Source organism: Oncorhynchus masou, chromosome 15 (assembly GCF_036934945.1).
Source record: "Oncorhynchus masou masou isolate Uvic2021 chromosome 15, UVic_Omas_1.1, whole genome shotgun sequence".
Classification (NCBI taxonomy): Eukaryota; Metazoa; Chordata; class Actinopteri; order Salmoniformes; family Salmonidae; genus Oncorhynchus; species Oncorhynchus masou.
The window spans coordinates 11,013,142-11,032,005 of NC_088226.1; the positions used below are offsets into that span (position 1 = coordinate 11,013,142).

Here is an 18,864-nt window from a genome sequence, read left to right on the forward strand (position 1 = left end):
TGTAGCCTGTGGCTCTGCTGCTCCCCTCATCATGTCTCCCTAATTAGTTTAGTATAAACTGTCATTGGTTTACTATCAACATGCATGGCGCATCTCAGTACAACCAGCAACAAGGCTTGGGGACATGTTGTCGTATGACCTTCAGTAACCCCAGTCAATGCTGGAGCCCTTCACTAATTGATTAACCCCTATTTGTGTTTTCATTTGCAGGGTGAGCAAGGGTTAAACGGCCCCCCAGGCCAGACGGGACCCCCTGGACCCATGGTAAGATCCCCATGCATATTACATGTTCATATGTCAACCTACTGTACTGTTATGGCCTCTCTTCCACATAACAGATGGTAGGTAGCCTTGATAGGGTCAATTCCAGTGATATGTCCATTATATTTTTTCACCCATGTGTAACCATGTAGTGTAAATGTGATCCTGTGTTGTTCCCAGGGACCCCCAGGACTGCCAGGTTTGAAAGGAGACCTGGGCAGGAAGGGAGATAAAGGTCATGATGGTCTGATCGGTCTGATCGGACCTCCAGGAGAGCTGGGAGAGAAGGGAGACAGAGGCCTGCCCGGAAATCAGGGCACACAAGGAACCAAAGGAGACGGGGGTAAGGGTGGCCTCCCTGGCCCCACCGGCCCCCCAGGACCCCCGGGACTTTCTGTAAGTGCCCCCTCCTCCTCAGTCCCCCCACCCCACTCAACTCTTCATAGTTGGCTTTGTTTTACTCTGATATGACTTTTCCTATTTCAAAATGATCTCTCTTCCCCTGTTAGGGTGCAGTTGGTGAGAGAGGATCCAAAGGAGAACTGGTGAGTCCAGTCATCTGACTGTATCTTCACATTGTCATTCCTCTCCGTACACACCAGCCTATAGCTAGCAGCTGCCAGGAGCATATGCTGCCAGACAAGCCGTTATCTCGCCTTGCCAAATGAACCATCGTTCAGCTTAATTTTATACATTGTGCTTTTTAAACGTATTTTGGCCTTAAAAGTGAGCCCATACAGTGATGTGTTGTTCCTGTGGGTAGAGTGTATTTTAATAGGATATAGTGGTGCGGTGTGATGTTGTGAAAAGTACCACAGTGTGTCATGTAGAGAGCAGGGGCTTTGGCCACAGACTGCTGATGCACAGAGCTGGATAATCCTATAAACCCTTGAACCATATCTGCCAGGATCAAAGAGGGATTTGGCAAACCAGTGTGAGAATCGCTCCAGGTGACCGGAGGATTGATGCAGGATTTTGTTCCACTCTTTTCTTCAGGGTGCCATCGGACCCCAAGGAGACACTGGCCCTGCCGGATCCCCCGGACCCCCTGTAAGTCCTCCACACACACACCTCCCCACCTCCACACTTCTCATACACCCCACCTTTCTCTTTCTGTTTCTCTCCTTCCCCTCTTTTCCATCCCATCACCTGTTGTTGTTCAACCACACACACCTCCACGCCTCTCCTCCCCCCCCATCTTTGGCTCTTTTGTTCTGCCTCTCCCAATCACTGTTATGTCTTGTCATCTGTCTTCCACTTGTATTCCTTCCCTCCAGGGTCCGCCTGCCACCATGGTCCAGCCGCTGCCTATCAGAGACCACGAGGGCCGGAGGAAGAGGAAGAGGCACTCTAGGATGGTGCAAGGAGGCGCAGCTCCCTACGAGGAGGCAGGGATGAAGATGGATCTGGAGCAGGAGGTGTTCCTGCAGGCAGACCAGCCCATGCTGGAGGAGGCAGAGGGCATGGAGGAGGTGTTTGCCTCCCTCACCTCCATGAAGACAGAGGTGGAGCTGATGAGGAAGCCCTGGGGACATTTGAGAGCCCCGCTCGCACCTGCAAGGAGCTCATGATGATCCAGCATGGCTACAGAGACGGTCAGCACATCTCCTCATCACCCTCGTATCACACAGACCTCCCTTCATCACCCTGCATTGGCACTCTTATTGACGTGAACATGTACATAGAAAATCAGAATTTGTTCCACATTTTGTTGCGTTACAAAATGGGATTGAAATAGATTTAATTGTATTTTTTTGTCATTGATCTCCACAAAATACTCAATATACTATTTTTTTGTTGATAATTGATCATTTTTTTATAACTAAAATATAGTCGTTGCGTAAGTATTCAGCTCCTTTGTTCAGGCAAGCCTAAATTAGCTCAGAAGTCATATTTGACTTAACAAATCACATAATTAGTTATATGGACTCACTCTATGTGAAATAATGTCTAACCCTTCCTCTGTCCCCCATACAAACAACATCTGTAAGGTCCCTCAGTCAGGTATTGAATTTCAGCCACAGATTTAACTACAAAGACCAGAGAGCTTTTCGAACACCTCATAAAGAAGGGCAGTGATTGGTAGATGGTTAACAATAACAAATCAGACATTGAATATCTCTTTAAGCATGATCAAGTTAATAATTATGCTGTGGATTATGTATTAAACCACTCAGACACATGAAAAAATACATTCTGTCTTCTGAACTGAGCTGCAAGACAAGAAGGAAACTGCTTAGGGATGTCACCATTAGGCCATTGGAGATTTTAAAACAGTTACAGAGTTCAATGGCTGTGAAGATGGACTGAAGATAGATCAACAACATTGTAGTAGCTTCACAATAATGACCTAAATGACAGAGTGAAAAGAATAATACAAATATTACAAAACATGCATATGTATGCAACAAAGCACTAAAGTAATACTGCAAAAAACACAGCAAAGGAATACACTTTTTTGGCCTAAATGCAAAGCCTTATGTTTGGGGAAAATCCAACACAACACATTACTGAGTCACTGCCTCCGTATTTTCAAGCATGGTGGTGGCTGCATCATGGTATGGGTATGCTTGACATTGGCAAAGACTTGGGAGTTTTTCAGGATGAAAAGAAACAGGATGAAGCACAGGGAAAATCCTAGAGGAAAACCTGCTTCAGTCTGCTTTACACCAGACACTGGGAGAGCAACTCACCTTTCAGCAGAACAATAACCTATAACACAAGGCCAAATCTACATTGGAGTTGCTTACTAAGAAGACAGTGGCCAAGTTACAGTTTTGAGTTAAGTCTGCTTGAAAATCTATGGCAACACTTGAAAATGGCTTTCTAGTCATGATCCCCAACAGAGTTGACAGAGCTTGAAGCAGTTTGAAAAGAATAATGGGCAAATATTGCACAATCCAGGTGTGCAAAGCTGTTCTGAAACTTACCCAATAAGACTAAGAGCTGTAATAGCTGCCAAATGTGTTTATAATGTGTATTGATTCTGGGGGGTGAATATTTACCTAATCAAGTTATATTAGTGTTTTCTTTTTCATTATTCTTAAAAATATATATAAACAATTGTTCTTTCACTTTGACTTTACAGAGTATTTTGTGTAGATCGTTGACAAACAATGACAACAAAATCCATTTAAATCCCACTTTTTAACACAAATGAATGTGAAGAAATCCAAAGGTGGAGTAGACTGTCTATAGGTACTGTGTTTGATTGAGCAAATGAGCCTCCAAATCCTCCAATAGCCAGTATAATTACCTGTTACATCATACATACTCTACGATTTCATGTCTTCCCCTTTCACTTGCCTGATCTGCTGTCCCATGTGAAATGACACCGCTGTCTCTGTCTCCGTACCTGTCCCAGGTGACTACTGGATCGACCCCAACCAGGGATGTCACAGGGACTCCATCAAGGTCTTCTGTAACTTCACCGCTGAGGGAGAGACCTGCCTCTACCCTGACAAGAGGATTGAAACTGTGAGTCTCAAACTACCTTGATGTCTGCTCTCATCAACCTAACTAGAACATTGTAGCAGTGTACAGTACATATTCACTGGCCTCAGACCTAATGGTGTCTTACAGATGCACTATCTTGATTTGACCCTGTTTTTCACAGCAGGAACATAATCCATTATCAATAGGATATGTGAATTATTATGTGGATTATAATTAATTTTTCAGGGGTTGATATATTGTCTGTTACATTTTCCATAATGGCAAATCAATTTCAAAGTGGAAATCACAAACTTTAGAAGCCTTTTAAAACCTTTAATATACTACAATTGATATTTCCCGCTGTGCAGAAACATTCTCCGCAACAACAGAGTGATCAAATTAAGATACCAGATCTGCACATCCTCAGAAGCCTGTGTTACAGAGACTCCTTGTTTCCTTCTCTATTCCTGTGAACAGGTGAAGCTAGCAGCCTGGAACAAAGAGAAACCAGGGAGCTGGTTCAGCCAATACAGGAAAGGCAAACAGGTACTGACCACTTTCAACTGCTGCCGTTCATTTAAATGTTTCTAAACACCAGGTAGATTATATTCATTTAAAGGGAGTGCATTTGAATAATAATCATGTGTATAATTGAGTAGATGTGCATGTGTGTGAGCATGTGCGTGATTGAACCTACTGTCCAATAGAGTGTTCATGTATGTGCCCATGTATGATACCTGTGTCTTCTGCCTGCAGTAGTGAGTGAGTCACGCAGAGCCTCTGGTAGCAGTGGGCTCTCATTGAAGAGCATTCAGAGCTTTGAGCACTGGTCTTTCATGTGCACCTGACCAGACATCTCTTAACACAGAAAGATAATCACTTCTCTCCCAGTCCAATCCCTTTCACTGACTCTTTCACACCCACGCCATTGTGTCTTTCTCTCTCTCTCTTTCTCCCTCTCTCTCTCTTTCTTTCTCTCTCTCTCTCTTTCTCTCTCTCTCTTTCTCTCCCTCTCTCTTTCTTTCTCTCTTCTCTCCTTCTCTCTTTCTCTCTTTCTCTCCTTCTCTCTTTCTCTCTTTCTCTCTCTCTTTCTCTCTCTCTCTCTCTCTCCTCTCTCTCTCTCTCTCTTTTTCTTTCTCTCCCACTAACTCTCTATTTTTCTCCAACTCTCTTATTCTGACTCTCTAGGTGAATTACTGTGACCTTTGTCCCCTCCTCTCCTGTTACAATATTAATGAACACGGGTTGTGAGATTTCTAAGCGAGAGAGAAGGTTCATGGTAACACAATTGGTCCTAGTGTTCCCCTGTTCACCAGGGTGGATACAGTGCTTTGTCGCCAGCATTATCTCTGTCCGTTTGGTTTTGTGCCAGCATTAACTTTGTCAGCTTGGTTTTGTGCCAGCATTAACTCTGTCAGCTTGGTTTTGTGCCAGCATTAACTCTGTCAGCTTGGTTTTATGCCAGCATTAACTCTGTCAGCTTGGTTTTGTGCCAGCATTAACTCTGTCAGCTTGGTTTTCCTGCCCAGGTTATTTGGTCATGAAAAACTCCTGGCCCTAGCCATTATAGATTGGATTTATAGTGCCAGATGCATTAACTGCATTGGTCTGCTATTTGGTTTTGTGACATTCATTGTGACTGAAATGGTCATTGAGAGTTGTTTCTTTCCTCTGGTCCAGTTCTCATGCAGTGACTCTGATGGGGGCCCTGTTGCTTCAAGTGGTCCATATTAATATGTGGTTCATATTTGGTCTAGTTCTCATTCAGTGACTCTGACATGCTGTATGTCTCTGGTCCAGTTCCAGTACAGTGACTCTGATATGCTGTGTGTCTCTGGTCCAGTTCCAGTACAGTGACTCTGATATGCTGTGTGTCTCTGGTCCAATTCCAGTACAGTGACTCTGATATGCTGTGTGTCTCTGGTCCAGTTAAAGTACAGTGACTCTGATATGCTGTGTGTCACTGGTCCAGTTCAAGTACAATGACTCTGATATGCTGTATGTCTCTGGTCCAGTTCCAGTACAATGACGTTGATATGTTGTGTGTCTCTGGTCCAGTTCCAGTACAGTGACTCTGACATGCTGTGTGTCTCTGGTACAGTTCCAGTACAGTGACTCTGATATGCTGTATGTCTCTGGTCCAGTTCCAGTACAGTGACTCTGATATGCTGTATGTCTCTGGTCCAGTTCCAGTACAGTGACTCTGATATGCTGTGTTTCTCTGGTCCAGTTCCAGTACAGTGACTCTGATATGCTGTGTGTCTCTGGTCCAGTTCCAGTACAGTGACTCTGATATGCTGTGTGTCTCTGGTCCAGTTCCAGTACAGTGACTCTGACATGCTGTGTGTCTCTGGTACAGTTCCAGTACAGTGACTCTGACATGCTGTGTGTCTCTGGTACAGTTCCAGTACAGTGACTCTGACATGCTGTGTGTCTCTGGTACAGTTCCAGTACAGTGACTCTGATATGCTGTATGTCTCTGGTCCTGTTCCAGTAAAATGACTGATATGCTGTATGTCTCTGGTCCAGTTCCAGTACAATGACTGATATGCTGTATGTCTCTGGTCCTGTTCCAGTACAATCACTCTGATATGCTGTGTTTCTCTGGTCCAGTTCCAGTACAGTGACTCTGATATGCTGTACGTCTCTGGTCCAGTTCCAGTACAGTGACTCTGATATGCTGTATGTCTCTGGTCCAGTTCCAGTACAGTGACTCTGATATGCTGTGTGTCTCTGGTCCAGTTCCAGTACAATGCCTCTGATATGCTGTGTGTCTCTGGTCCAGCTACAGTACAGTGACTCTATGTTGTGTTTCTCTGGTCTAGTTCTCATTCAGTGACTCTGATATGCTGTATGTCTCTGGTCCAGTTCCAGTACAGTGACTCTGATATGCTGTGTTTCTCTGGTCTAGTTCTCATTCAGTGACTCTGATATGCTGTATGTCTCTGGTCCAGTTCCAGTACAGTGACTCTGATATGCTGGGTGTCTCTGGTCCAGTTCCAGTACAATGACTCTGATATGTTGTGTGTCTCTGGTCCAGTTCCAGTACAGTGACTCTGATATGCTGTGTGTCTCTGTTCCAGTACAATGACTCTGATATGCTGTGTGTCTCTGGTCCAGTTACAGTACAGTGACTCTGATGGGACCCCGGTCCACGTGGTCCAGCTGACCTTCCTGAAACTGCTGAGTGCCACGGCCAGACAGACCTTCACCTACTCCTGCCAGAACTCTGCCGGCTGGTTCGACAGCACCACCCGCAGCCACCAACACGCCATACGCTTCCGGGGCAGCAACGACGAGGAGATGAGCCAGGCCAAGAACCCATTCATCCAGGCAACACACGATGGCTGCCAGGTAGGTGCCATGCAGAGACAAAGGAAAATTAACGAATGACTGAATTAATGTAATTGGTGCTAATGATTTGACCAATGCTAATATTATGACAAATGCTAATGTTTTATATTTACATTACATTTAAGTCATTTAGCAGACGCTCTTATCCAGAGCGACTTGACCGATCCTAATGTTTTGACCAATGGTAATATTTTGACAAATGCTAATGTTATGACCAATGCTAATGTTTTGACCAATGCTAATGTTTTGACCAATGCTAATGTTTTGACCAATGCTAATTTTTTGACCGATCCTAATGTTTTGACCAATGCTAATTTTTTGACCAATGCTAATGTTTTGACCAATGTTTTGTCAGCTGCTGTTTGATTCGATAAGGCCCTGCAGCTGGTCACGATCAGTTCATCATATTATATCTGAGTATGGCATAGATAGGATTGGTGTTGGAATGAAATCTAGAAAGTTAGCAGGCACAGTGTATCCTCAACTCTGCTGTCTTTTTCTTTGTCTCTGGTGTAGTTCCGTAAGGGACAGGAGCGGACAGTCCTGGAAATCGACTCCCCCAGAGCAGAGCTGCTGCCAGTCATAGACGTGGCCCCTTCAGACTTTGGAAGCAGCAACCAAAAGTTTGGCTTCCACGTGGGACCAGTATGTTACAACGGTTAACTAACGTTGTCTCAACCAACCAAGGAATGACCGGAACTGACCTGCACAACAGCTTACCAATGAAAGAAACTGGACTTCACTGTTGTTTCCACACGCAATATTTATTATTATATGTCCGTATATGTGGTGGGTTTGTGGCATATGTTATATGACTCTCAACAACCAATGGGACACGAGGTTTCCTTGTTTCTGCGACAATAACAACCAATGGCGAGTAGATGAGCAAAGGCAAGGAGGAACAAAGCACATTTATCAAAGGGAATTCATCCAATTAAATATATTTAATGTGTAGTGTTTTTCTTTATCATCATTCTTTTCATCGCTCACCTTTTGAGTGTGCTGTAATTAGATCCACTAGAAGTAGTCTCTTGTTCCACTTGACAACAACCAATTTAAAAAGACAGGCAGATCCCTCCCATGTTGAGGCATGGGGTTAGCCTGTCATCTGTGGTATGGGTCAGTTGAGTGGCACTGTCTTTGTCAGGCCTGGGATGTAGATGAGACAAGTTGCTACCTGAGGGATTATGATGAAAGCGGGGTGGAATTGGCAGGAGACACTATCTGACATACTCATTAGCATGCCTGGATTGCAGTAGGATAATATCATATTGCAGTATAAGGACATCAGTTCTTGTTAACTGGTGGTGTACCGCAGTATCTACGGTTGTAGGATCTTCATTTGAGCCAGTTTGCTACAGCAGGAAAATAATCCTGCAGCAACAGGAAATGTGAATTATTATGTGGATTATAATCAATGGACATTTTTGTTGGAGTTGCTACATTTTTCATAAGGGCAAATCAAGTCTGAAATTTCAAAGTAAAAATTACAAATACACTACAAGTTTTACATTTCAAATTAAAGATCCTACATCGGTAGCATGTCAATTCCATACTAGTCTATTTCATCTGTCAACATTCCCTGTGTTAGAAGGTTGAACATACTGTATAATGGAAATGATATATTTGCTCAGTGCTTACCCTTCAACTGCAGATCACTCACTGAATGACCTTGAGAAGTGCACACAATACCATGTTACTAGTAGTCTATTGAGCCCAATGGTTACTTGAATGGAGAAGGTTGCTTTCCTTTTTGTACTGGTTTACTCTGCACGCCTGTTGATAATATGACTTTCCGGCCTTCCATGTTTTCATTTTCTATTTGTGTCAGTTTGGCGTCCATTTTGTTACGGAAAACTGTATTCCAGGCCTTAATGGTTGAGCTGGAGCTGTTTCAGCCCGCGAATGAGTTTCAGAGCATGTTGTTCTTAAAGAGGATATTAACAGTGTTTTCTCCAGTCCTCCGTTTGTCTGTTACATCAAGGAGCATTTCACATGTCGTTGTTTTCAAGCATCTTTTAAAAAGTACCATTATTATCCACTGTCCTGTTCTCCACCTCAGTCATGTATTTGTTTATTTGTTTTATATGTGAATTCATTTTTATGATGTATTTTGTTATGCTGTGTGGTGCTAAAGAAAATGTTTTTGTTTTGTGTCAACTACATTTGTGTTGTGTGTCTTGAGGCAGGAGGAGGGAGAAAGGGTGCAAGTTATTGGTGCTGCAAAAGCCGTGCATGATGGGTAAGGAATGCTCCCTGAGCCAGGGAGTATCATATCGTACTGTAGGACTGGACACTGCAGTACACACACTCTAACCTGCTGTATGGTAGGCAGGTTACAGTACCAGAGGTAGGTTAGGGGAAAGTTCCACGTTTTCGCTTTAAGCGTTAAAACTCCCAAGACAGCCGTTGTTACAACGTAGTGCCTTCACATCTCTCCAACATCTCTCCAACAACCTGCAGGCTGGTCTCTCAGCCTGTATACATAAACAGTACAGGCAGTTTATCAGCGTACTCCTCCTCACACTGTCTTTTAGTATTTAAACAATTCAGTACAATAAAATCCCCCGCCCCGTCCTGCCACACCCTGTGTATAGTATCTGTCCTACTAATTTTATATACTGTACAGTTATTCAAAGGACTTGAGTATGATTAATAATCTGTTGCCTGAATGAAAATGTGTTTGTGAAAAGTGATTAGCGAATAAAAAAAAACTATTTTAAAAAGACTGGGCTGTATCTGGGAGAGGGAGAGAGAGAGAGAGAGAGAGAGAGAGAGAGAGAGAGAGTTGTTTGCATCGGCCTCTCACCACTCAGTGTAATAGACAAACAAGTCTCTTCATTACCGCCTAGTTCTGCAACATTCACTCAATGAGCCCGCAATCAACATCCCACCACAGCAGATGTAATCAACTCTGATTGGATTCCCAGTTCATTTATTTCAATTAGCTGGTGTTTCATTCCTCCAGAGGGAAACAGAGGAGAGACGCTAGCCATGGAGGGAGGGAAGGAGGAGAGCGTTAATGAAACAGTTCTGGATAAGGACCACAGCTATTGAGATTTGCCCAGAACTGTCCAGTGTGTGTGTGTGTGTGTGTGAGAGAGAGAGAGAGAGAGAGGGGGCAGAAAGGAGGATACGCAGAACAGACACAGACATAATACATGCTGTCTCTCTTTCTCTCTCTCTCTCTCTCTCTCTCTCTCTCTCTCTCTCTCTCTCTCTTTCTCACACACACACACACACACACACACACACACACACACACACACACACACACACACACACACACACACACACACACACGCACGTTCTATCACATAACCAAAGAGCAAGTCCACCAGTCCCCTATGGGGACTAGTCCTCAAGGTTAACGTCAATGCAGAATAAAGGTTACAGTACATTTCTCTCCTTTATGCTCTCTTCAACTCAATTGAATTTTAACCACAGTGTAAGTTCCTGGCTGGGAAAGGTCAGGCCTAGCTGCTTCCTCAGAATTATGATCAAGCAAAGTACATCATGCCCATCATGCCAATGCTCTCTCTTTCTCTCTCTCTCTCTCTAGAATGAATCACTATGCTGTTGAATCTGGGAAGAATGAATCACTATGCTGTAGGATCTGGGTAGAATGAATCACTATGCTGTTGAATCTGGGTAGAATGAATCACTATGCTGTAGGATCTGGGTAGAATGAATCACTATGCTGTAGAATCTGGGTATAATGAATCACTATGCTGTTGAATCTGGGTATAATTAATCACAATGCTGTAGGATCTGGGTATAATTAATTACAATGCTGTAGGATCTGGGTAGAATGATTCACTATGCTGTTGAATCTGGTTACAATGAATCACTATGCTGTTGAATCTGGGTAGAATGAATCACAATGCTGTAGGATCTGGGTAGAATTAATCACTATGCTGTTGAATCTGGGTAGAATGAATCACTATGCGGTAGGATCTGGGTAGAATGAATCACTATGCTGTTGAATCTGGGTAGAATGAATCACTATGCTGTAGGATATGGGTAGAATGAATCACTATGCTGTTGAATCTGGGTAGAATTAATTACAATACTGAATCACTATGCTGTAGAATCTGGGTAGAATGAATCACTATGCTGTAGAATATGGGTAGAATGAATCACTATGCTGTTGAATCTGAGTAGAATTAATCACTATGTTGTAGGATAGAATGAATCACTGCTGTTGAGGATTAATTACAATTAATCACTAGAAATGAATCACTATGCTGTTGAATCTGGGTACAATGAATCACTATGCTGTAGGATATGGGTAGAATGAATCACTATGCTGTAGGATCTGGGTAGAATGAATCACTATGCTGTTGAATCTGAGTAGAATTAATTACAATACTGTAGGATCTGGGTAGAATGAATCACTATGCTGTTGAATCTGGGTAGAATGAATCACTATGATGTAGAATCTGAGTAGAATTAATCACTATGTTGTAGGATATGGGTAGAATGAATCACTATGCTGTTGAATCTGGGTACTGAGTAGAATTAATTACAATGCTGTAGGATCTGGGTAGAATGAATCACTATGCTGTTGAATCTGGGTAGAATGAATCACTATGATGTAGGATCTGGGTAGAATGAATCACTATGCTGTTGAATCTGGGTAGAATGAATCACTATGTTGTAGGATATGGGTTGAATGAATCACAATGCTGTAGGATCTGGGTATAATGAATCACTATGCTGTAGGATATGGGTAGAATGAATCACTATGCTGTAGGATCTGGGTAGAATGAATCACTATGTTGTTGAATCTGGTGCTGCAGTTGGGTCTTTGTATCTCTGAGGTCTATTCTCCCCAACCCATTGTCCATGTTGCTTTGTTGAGCAGAGAAGATAATAAGATAGTATCTCCTGTACTGTATCTCTTTATCCCCTGTATCTGTGTTGGACTATTTTGGTCTGATACCCTCTGATCTCTGGGCTCACTTTGCTGTCCTACTATCTGTACGCGCGATACTGACCTATATCTACGTATAGATCTGATGTGCTGTGATCTTTAGGCTTTGTATTAATCTGGATTTGTTCAACATTGTAAATCAGCCCAGCTCTGGGCCTGTGGAAGAGAGTTTAGTGCAGGGTTGATGAGCCATGTTTCTCCTCTTGTATTTAGGTCCTGGAGTAGACTAATTCTCCAGTCCCTATAGCACACAGAGAATTTGTTTCAGTGCTACAGTAACAACATATTCTTTCATTCATCTCTTTCATTCTCTCTCCATCTCTCTTTCCCTCCATCTCTCACTAGTCTCAGAACTCTGTAGCTGGAGCTCGACTTCTCTTCCTCCCTCACTCCCTTTACCCATCTTTCTTTCTCCCGCTCTTTCCCCTCTCTCTCTCTCCTCTCTTTCCCAGCCCCCAGGTTTCCTCTCCTATGGGTCCCAGTGACGTTGATTGTAACTGGGCTGAACATGTCACCAAGTCAGTGTGAGAGATGAACATATTAAACAGGCATTTAGATTCATGAGAGAGTGAACACAGGGATATCTACATCTCCCGTAGACTCCTGGCTGTAACAGCTCTACCGATGCCACTACATCTTTCTGTTGTGTCACAATCCATAACTGGAAACATTATTTAGCCGCATCAGCGTTGTGTGAATATATGGATCGATTGGTTTCCTGTGAAAGCACTACGTTTTGCGGTACATATTTACCTATATATGACTCTTCCTGTATATTTATATGCAAGCTGTATGTCAATATATAGAGGACTAATGATATCTCCAGGAGTGATAATTATAAATGTTGTCTTTATCTGGTGTGTAGTACTGTCTTTTTGCTGGCTAGGGCCATGTACTTTAAGGGCTGCCTGTCTTCCCAGTGTCCTACTTGGTGTGTGAACTGCTGACTGCTCATAACTTGCAGCTGATTGTTGACACATCAACCAGGATTAAGGGGCAGGGCAATTTGTGATTGTTGTTGTTTTCGTAATCAGTGGCTGTATTGGAGGGGGAGTGGTTTCTCCTCTCCTAGGCAATTAGCAATTAGTGTTAATACTTCAGTCTCCCCTGTTTCTCAGTGGCAGCTGAAAACAGCGGTCGTGTCAGCGGTGGGCTCGTCATCAAAACTAAGATGGTTCTGACGAGTTGTTTTGTGGAGTTATTTAAGGAAGAAACAAGAGGAAGGCTCCACGACAATCTCTGACTTGAATATCTCACCTAGTTATTTCCATATGATCTAATTTGGCAACTATGTGTTTGTTTGTATACCTGTTCGCTCCTCTCCCTGTAGGCTTTTTATTCTTTATTTTTTATAGGCTTTACAGACACTCACCACCCCTTGGCTGCAACCCTTCTAATATAGTGAAACCCTTCTAATTTAGTGTACCCTGCGCACACAACCCATGTGGAATTCCTGGTCTCCAGCAGCGTCTGGAACTGCTGATCTGCTGCCAAGATCACCAAGTTCATCTCAGCCTATGCTGCCCTTCAGTCGGTAGACATTTTGGCCCTGATAGAGAGACATGGATCACCCCAGAGAACACTGCTACTACAGCTGCTCTCTCTTAATCTGAGTACGTGTTTTCTCATAGTCCGAGAGCATCTGGTCATCACGGGGGGTGGCACAGGGCTACTCACTTCTCCTAAGTGGAGATTTTATATTTTCTCCCTCACTCACCTGTCCACCTCCTCATTTGAATTCCATGTTGTCACTGTGTCTGCACCACGTACTCACTACTGGTGTCCCCTAAGGCTCGGTTCTAGGCCCTCTCTTCTTCTCTCTGTACCTTTGGCTCCATCATATCCTCACATGGTCTCTCCTATAATTGCTATGCGGATGACACTTGACTACTTTTCTCCTCCCCCCCTTCTTACACCCAGGTGGAGACACCCATCTCTGCGTGCCTGGCAGATATATCAACTTGGATGTCAGCACACCACCTCAAGCTCAACCTTGACAAGATGGAGCTGCTCTTCCTCCCGGGGAAGGCCTGCCCGCTCCAAGACCTCTCCATCATGGTTGACAACTCCACGGTGTTCCCCTCACAGGGTGTAAAGAACCTTGGCGTGACCCTGGACAAGACCCTATCATTTTCTGCAAACATCAAAGCAGTGACCCGCTCCTGCAGGTTAATGCTCTACAACATCCGTAGAGTACGACCCTACCTCACACAGGAAGCAGCACAGGTCCTAATCCAGGCACTTGTCCTCTCCCGTCTGGACTACTGCAACTTGTTGTTGGTTGATCTCCCCTCTTGTGCCATCAAACCCCTGCAATTTATCCAGAACGCTGCAGCCCGCCTGGTTTTTACCTTCCCAAGTTCTCTCATGTCACCCCACTCCTCCGCACACTCCACTGGCTTCACATCCACTACAAGACCATGGTGCTTGCCTACAGAGCAGCAAGAGGAACTGGCCCTCCCTATCTTCAGGCTTTGCTCAAATCCTACACCCCACCCCATAACTCCGTTCTGCCACCTCTGGTCTCTTGCCCCCCCTTTATGAACTAACACTCGCACTTGACTTTTTCTGACTTGGCTGATAGCTACTTAGAGGAAAAATGTACTTACTATGACTGCAATAGCGTGGTTGTCCCACCTAGTTATCTTAAGATGAACGCAATAACTGTCAGTCGCTCTGAGTCTGCTACAATGTAAATGTAGGTATCCAACACGTGTGTATGTATGCATGTGCGAATGTGACTGAGTGAACAAACGTGCACTTATTAGTGTGCATGTCAGCGTTTCTCCTCCTGCCGACACCCTTCCACAGCTTCTTTGTCTTCGGAAGAGGGGAGATTATTTCCACAGATTCTCTTTTCCCATCAAAAGTGGTTATCGACAAAGCTAACATTAGTAAAGAATTGAAGGGAAGGTGGGAAGAGAAGGAGGGAGGGAAATATAATTATTCCCTAGGTTGAGGCGTTTGTAGAGCGGTGAGTAGCGGGGAGAGAGAGGCCCGGGTCCTGTGGCTGTCTGAAAGGATGTCAGATGATTATCTGGGAGACAGAAGAGAGACCAGACACAGCCTTGGATCCCTCCAATATCCCCTCCCAACCCCCTCCCACCCTTTGTCCTCCTTGCTGCATCACTCCTTCCACCGCCCCCCTGTCTCCTGTTTCAGCTCTCACCGCCCGTCTCCACTGTGTCATTCTCACTTAGTTTAGTCCTCAGTGCGTAGGACAGCGTCAGATGTCCCAGCAGCGCTTCGCTCCCTCCACGCACAGCCGAGGTAATCAGCAGACTCATATTACTACTAACCAGGGAGAGTGATGGGAGAATCACTCAGGCCAATTTAAGTGTGGACTCAGCCTGTTCATAAAGGAGAAACATATTAATACACTGTAATGAACAAACCACACTCGTATCAGGAGCTGGAACAAATTGTCAGAATCGGTCTAGGGGGATTGGTGTGTGAGAGTGTGTGTGTGTGTGTTAGAGAGACTCCATTGTCCATGAAGGACTCCACTGTTCAATAAATATGATTTGGACATAAATCATTGGTCGGCTGGGAAGGAGAGAAGGGAGAGAAGGGCAGATTGAATGTTATAATGATCAGTGTATAGTGGGGTCGTAGTCCACTTGAGTGTTGAGTCGGGAAGTAATCCTTTCCATTCGGCTCCTACAGTATATGAGGCTGCGTGACTCCTTTCCTCTGTGGAACGGAATGTAGTAGGATCCTCCTTTCTACCTCTCTCTCTCTCCTCTGCCCCCTCTCTTCATTCTTCACCCTTCTCTTTCCATCATCCCCCTCTCTCCCCCTCTCCTTCCCCCTCTCCGCCTTACCCTCCTCTACCCACCTGTCTCTCTCTCTCCTCTGCCCCCTCTCTTCATTCTTCACCCTTCTCTTTCCATCATCCCCCTCTCTCCCCCCCCTCTCCTTCCCCCCTCTACCCACCTGTCTCTCTCTCCTCTGCCCCCTCTCTTCATTCTTCACCCTTCTCTTTCCATCATCCCCCTCTCTCCCCCTCTCTCTGCCCCCTCTCTTCATTCTTCACCCTTCTCTTTCCATCATCCCCCTCTCTCCCCCTCTCCTTCCCCCCACCTGTCTCTCTCTCCTCTGCCCCCTCTCTTCATTCTTCACCCTTCTCTTTCCATCATCCCCCTCTCTCTGCCTCTCCTTCCCCCCTCTCCGCCTTACCCTCCTCTACCCACCTGTCTCTCTCTCCTCTGCCCCCTCTCTTCATTCTTCACCCTTCTCTTTCCATCATCCCCCTCTCTCCCCCTCTCCTTCCCCCCACCTGTCTCTCTCTCCTCTGCCCCCTCTCTTCATTCTTCACCCTTCTCTTTCCATCATCCCCCTCTCTCCGCCTCTCCTTCCCCCCTCTCCACCTTCCCCTCATCTACCCACCTGTCTCTCTCCCTCTCTCCCCCTCTCCTTCCCCCCTCTCGCCTTACCCTCCTCTACCCACCTGTCTCTCTCCCTCTCTCCCCCTCTCCTTCCCCCCTCTCCGCCTTACCCTCCTCTACCCACCTGTCTCTCTCCCTCTCTCCCCCTCTCCTTCCGCCCTCTCCGCCTTACCCTCCTCTATCCACCTGTCTCTCTTCCTCTCTCCTCCCTCTCTCTTTCCTCTCCTTCTCTCCCAACTCTCTCTCAGGATGATCAACGCACCCTGTCCTGTAGTATCGGCTGCTCGACAAACGCTGACATGGTTGTTATTCTGTCAGGATGAATCCAACATGGCAGCATTTCATGAACGCCCTGGACACATTTCATAAATCTTAGCTGGCCTCGCTGCTGACTAGATGTGAACTGCAGAGGAAGCAGGACCATTGTGTGAGCAGAACAGGACTGCCTTTCTCTCTGTCTGACTGCTGTGAGCCTCACCTAGGCTGAGTACAAAATGTCACCCTATTCCCTTTAAAGTGCACTACCTTTGATGAGAGCCCTGGTCAAAAATAGTATGCTGAATAGGGTGCTATTTGGGACGTAACCCTAGCCCCCTGTCAGTGGGTATGGAGCTGGGTTAAAAGACACTGGGCTGCTGAGAGCCTGGCTGGTGTTTTACTGCTATAGATGAAATGCATAGCTAGAGATAGCAGGGAGCTGAAGGTAATAATGAATGCTGTCAGTCAGACAGCACTGGGCTGTTTGTCATTTGAACAGTGCAGTAAGTGCCGCAGGGGTTTAATCAAAATGTTTATTCTGATAAATAGAAAAACTCCAGTGTCCTGTCTGTATTGCATATCTGGTTTGTTTGTGTACTAGATAGGGACTGGTTGTGAATTGATGTGTTCATTTGTTTCCCTCAGCTGCCTTTCAATAATTCAGCTCCAACCTAAGAAATAGAGCGGTGTAGTTTATCTGAATCTGCTGTAGGAATATACTCTGCACCACGAACTCCCGTCTTATTACCCAGATCCATGCTTCACATACACTACATGGATGTACATAGTAGCAGTAAAGACATTAGACACAGACACACTATACATACACATATTCTAAAAAAATATATACATACATATGAAGAGGTAGTGTACACACACACACACACACACACACACACACACACACTGTCAGAAAAAGTGGTCCATTAATCCCACAGGGACGTCAGACACCCTCTACTCCCATGTGTCTGTTCCTTCAACAGATGAAAGTGCTGTGAGGATGTTCATGTGGAATCGCTGATGGCTCTGCTAGCTGAATAAACTACAACCTGGGTCTGGCCTACTGGGGTGTTGAGTAAGTACTTGGCTGAAGGGTGTGTTGGGTGTGTTTTCTGGTTGTCGTCCGTAGTGTTTGAGCTGCTTGGTGAGATGTTGGAGAGTTAATGAAAAACTGGGGATTTCAGGTGCTGGCTGGCCCTGTGAGAGAGGAGAGATAGGAGAGGAGAAGTGAGGAGAGGAGATGAGAGGAGAGGAAAAGAGAAGTGAGGTGAGGAGAGGAAAAGAGAAGTGAGGAGAGGAGAAGAGACGTGAGGAGAGGAGAAGAGACGTGAGGAGAGGAGACGTGAGGAGAGGAGAGGAGAGGAAAAGAGAATTGAGGAGAATAGAGGAGAGGAAAAGAGAAGTGAGAAGAGGAGAGGAGGGGTGACTGACAGGTCTCATGAATAGTGATGCTCAACAGCTGCTCATTAACTGCGAGACTGCCAGCTGGCAGACTGAAGGAGCACACAGACACACACACCTGTCCATAGTCCCTTCATCTCCATCCCCTGTGCCTGCTCCACATCCCAGGTAGAACCACACCTGTGTGCCCCCCCTCACACACCAGGGCAGCCCCTTCATTGAATATGGAATGGCCTATCATGCCAGCTGTAAATTCTTAATAAAACTCTCATTGCAATAGGTAAGGGTATGCCTGGAAACCATTCCACATTCCCCTGCTAAGAATACCAAGTTAGTGAGCTGGCTGCTAGGGGACCATGCCTTCAGAGAGTAGTCTCTCTTCTCTGGTTAACAGACTCTGATGGAATGCACCTTTTGTTTGTAATCGATGTAGAAGCAGAGGCATCCACCATGTAATTAAAGGCCCATTTGATCTCTAATAAAGCGTGCTGTCTGTCCCTCTCCCACCCAGGGGAGAGCAGAACCAGGGACAGGTATACCTACAGTACTACACAGCATGCTCTGCCTTGATGTCTGCCTCCTACAAACACTCACAAACACACATACTCATGACCATTAACAGATACAGTACATGCGGCACACACTGTGAATCACCAGATCTCCATATCTCACATCTTCTCCAATCGTACACACACACATACACACACACATACGCATACACATTCACATGTGAACACACACTGTGAAAGAGAGAGAGAGAAAGTGGCTCTCCTGCAATGAGGCTGGGATTGATTCTAGTCACACAGAGCTGGGGCGAGATGAGCAGTCACT

General features: G+C 45.1%; 1 protein-coding gene across 1 annotated transcript in view; it reads left to right on the top strand.

The window, feature by feature from the left end:
* The window catches only part of LOC135555596 (collagen alpha-1(XI) chain-like), a 91,058-nt gene extending 81,282 nt beyond the window's left edge, over positions 1–9,776 (top strand). The window contains 10 exon segments of the mRNA XM_064988172.1: positions 211–264; positions 442–657; positions 771–806; positions 1,258–1,311; positions 1,539–1,785; positions 1,788–1,856; positions 3,626–3,738; positions 4,174–4,242; positions 6,817–7,050; positions 7,567–9,776. Coding sequence (XP_064844244.1) covers positions 211–264; positions 442–657; positions 771–806; positions 1,258–1,311; positions 1,539–1,785; positions 1,788–1,856; positions 3,626–3,738; positions 4,174–4,242; positions 6,817–7,050; positions 7,567–7,713 — 1,239 coding nt within the window. The 3' untranslated portion in view covers positions 7,714–9,776.
* The last annotated feature ends 9,088 nt before the right edge of the window (positions 9,777–18,864 follow it).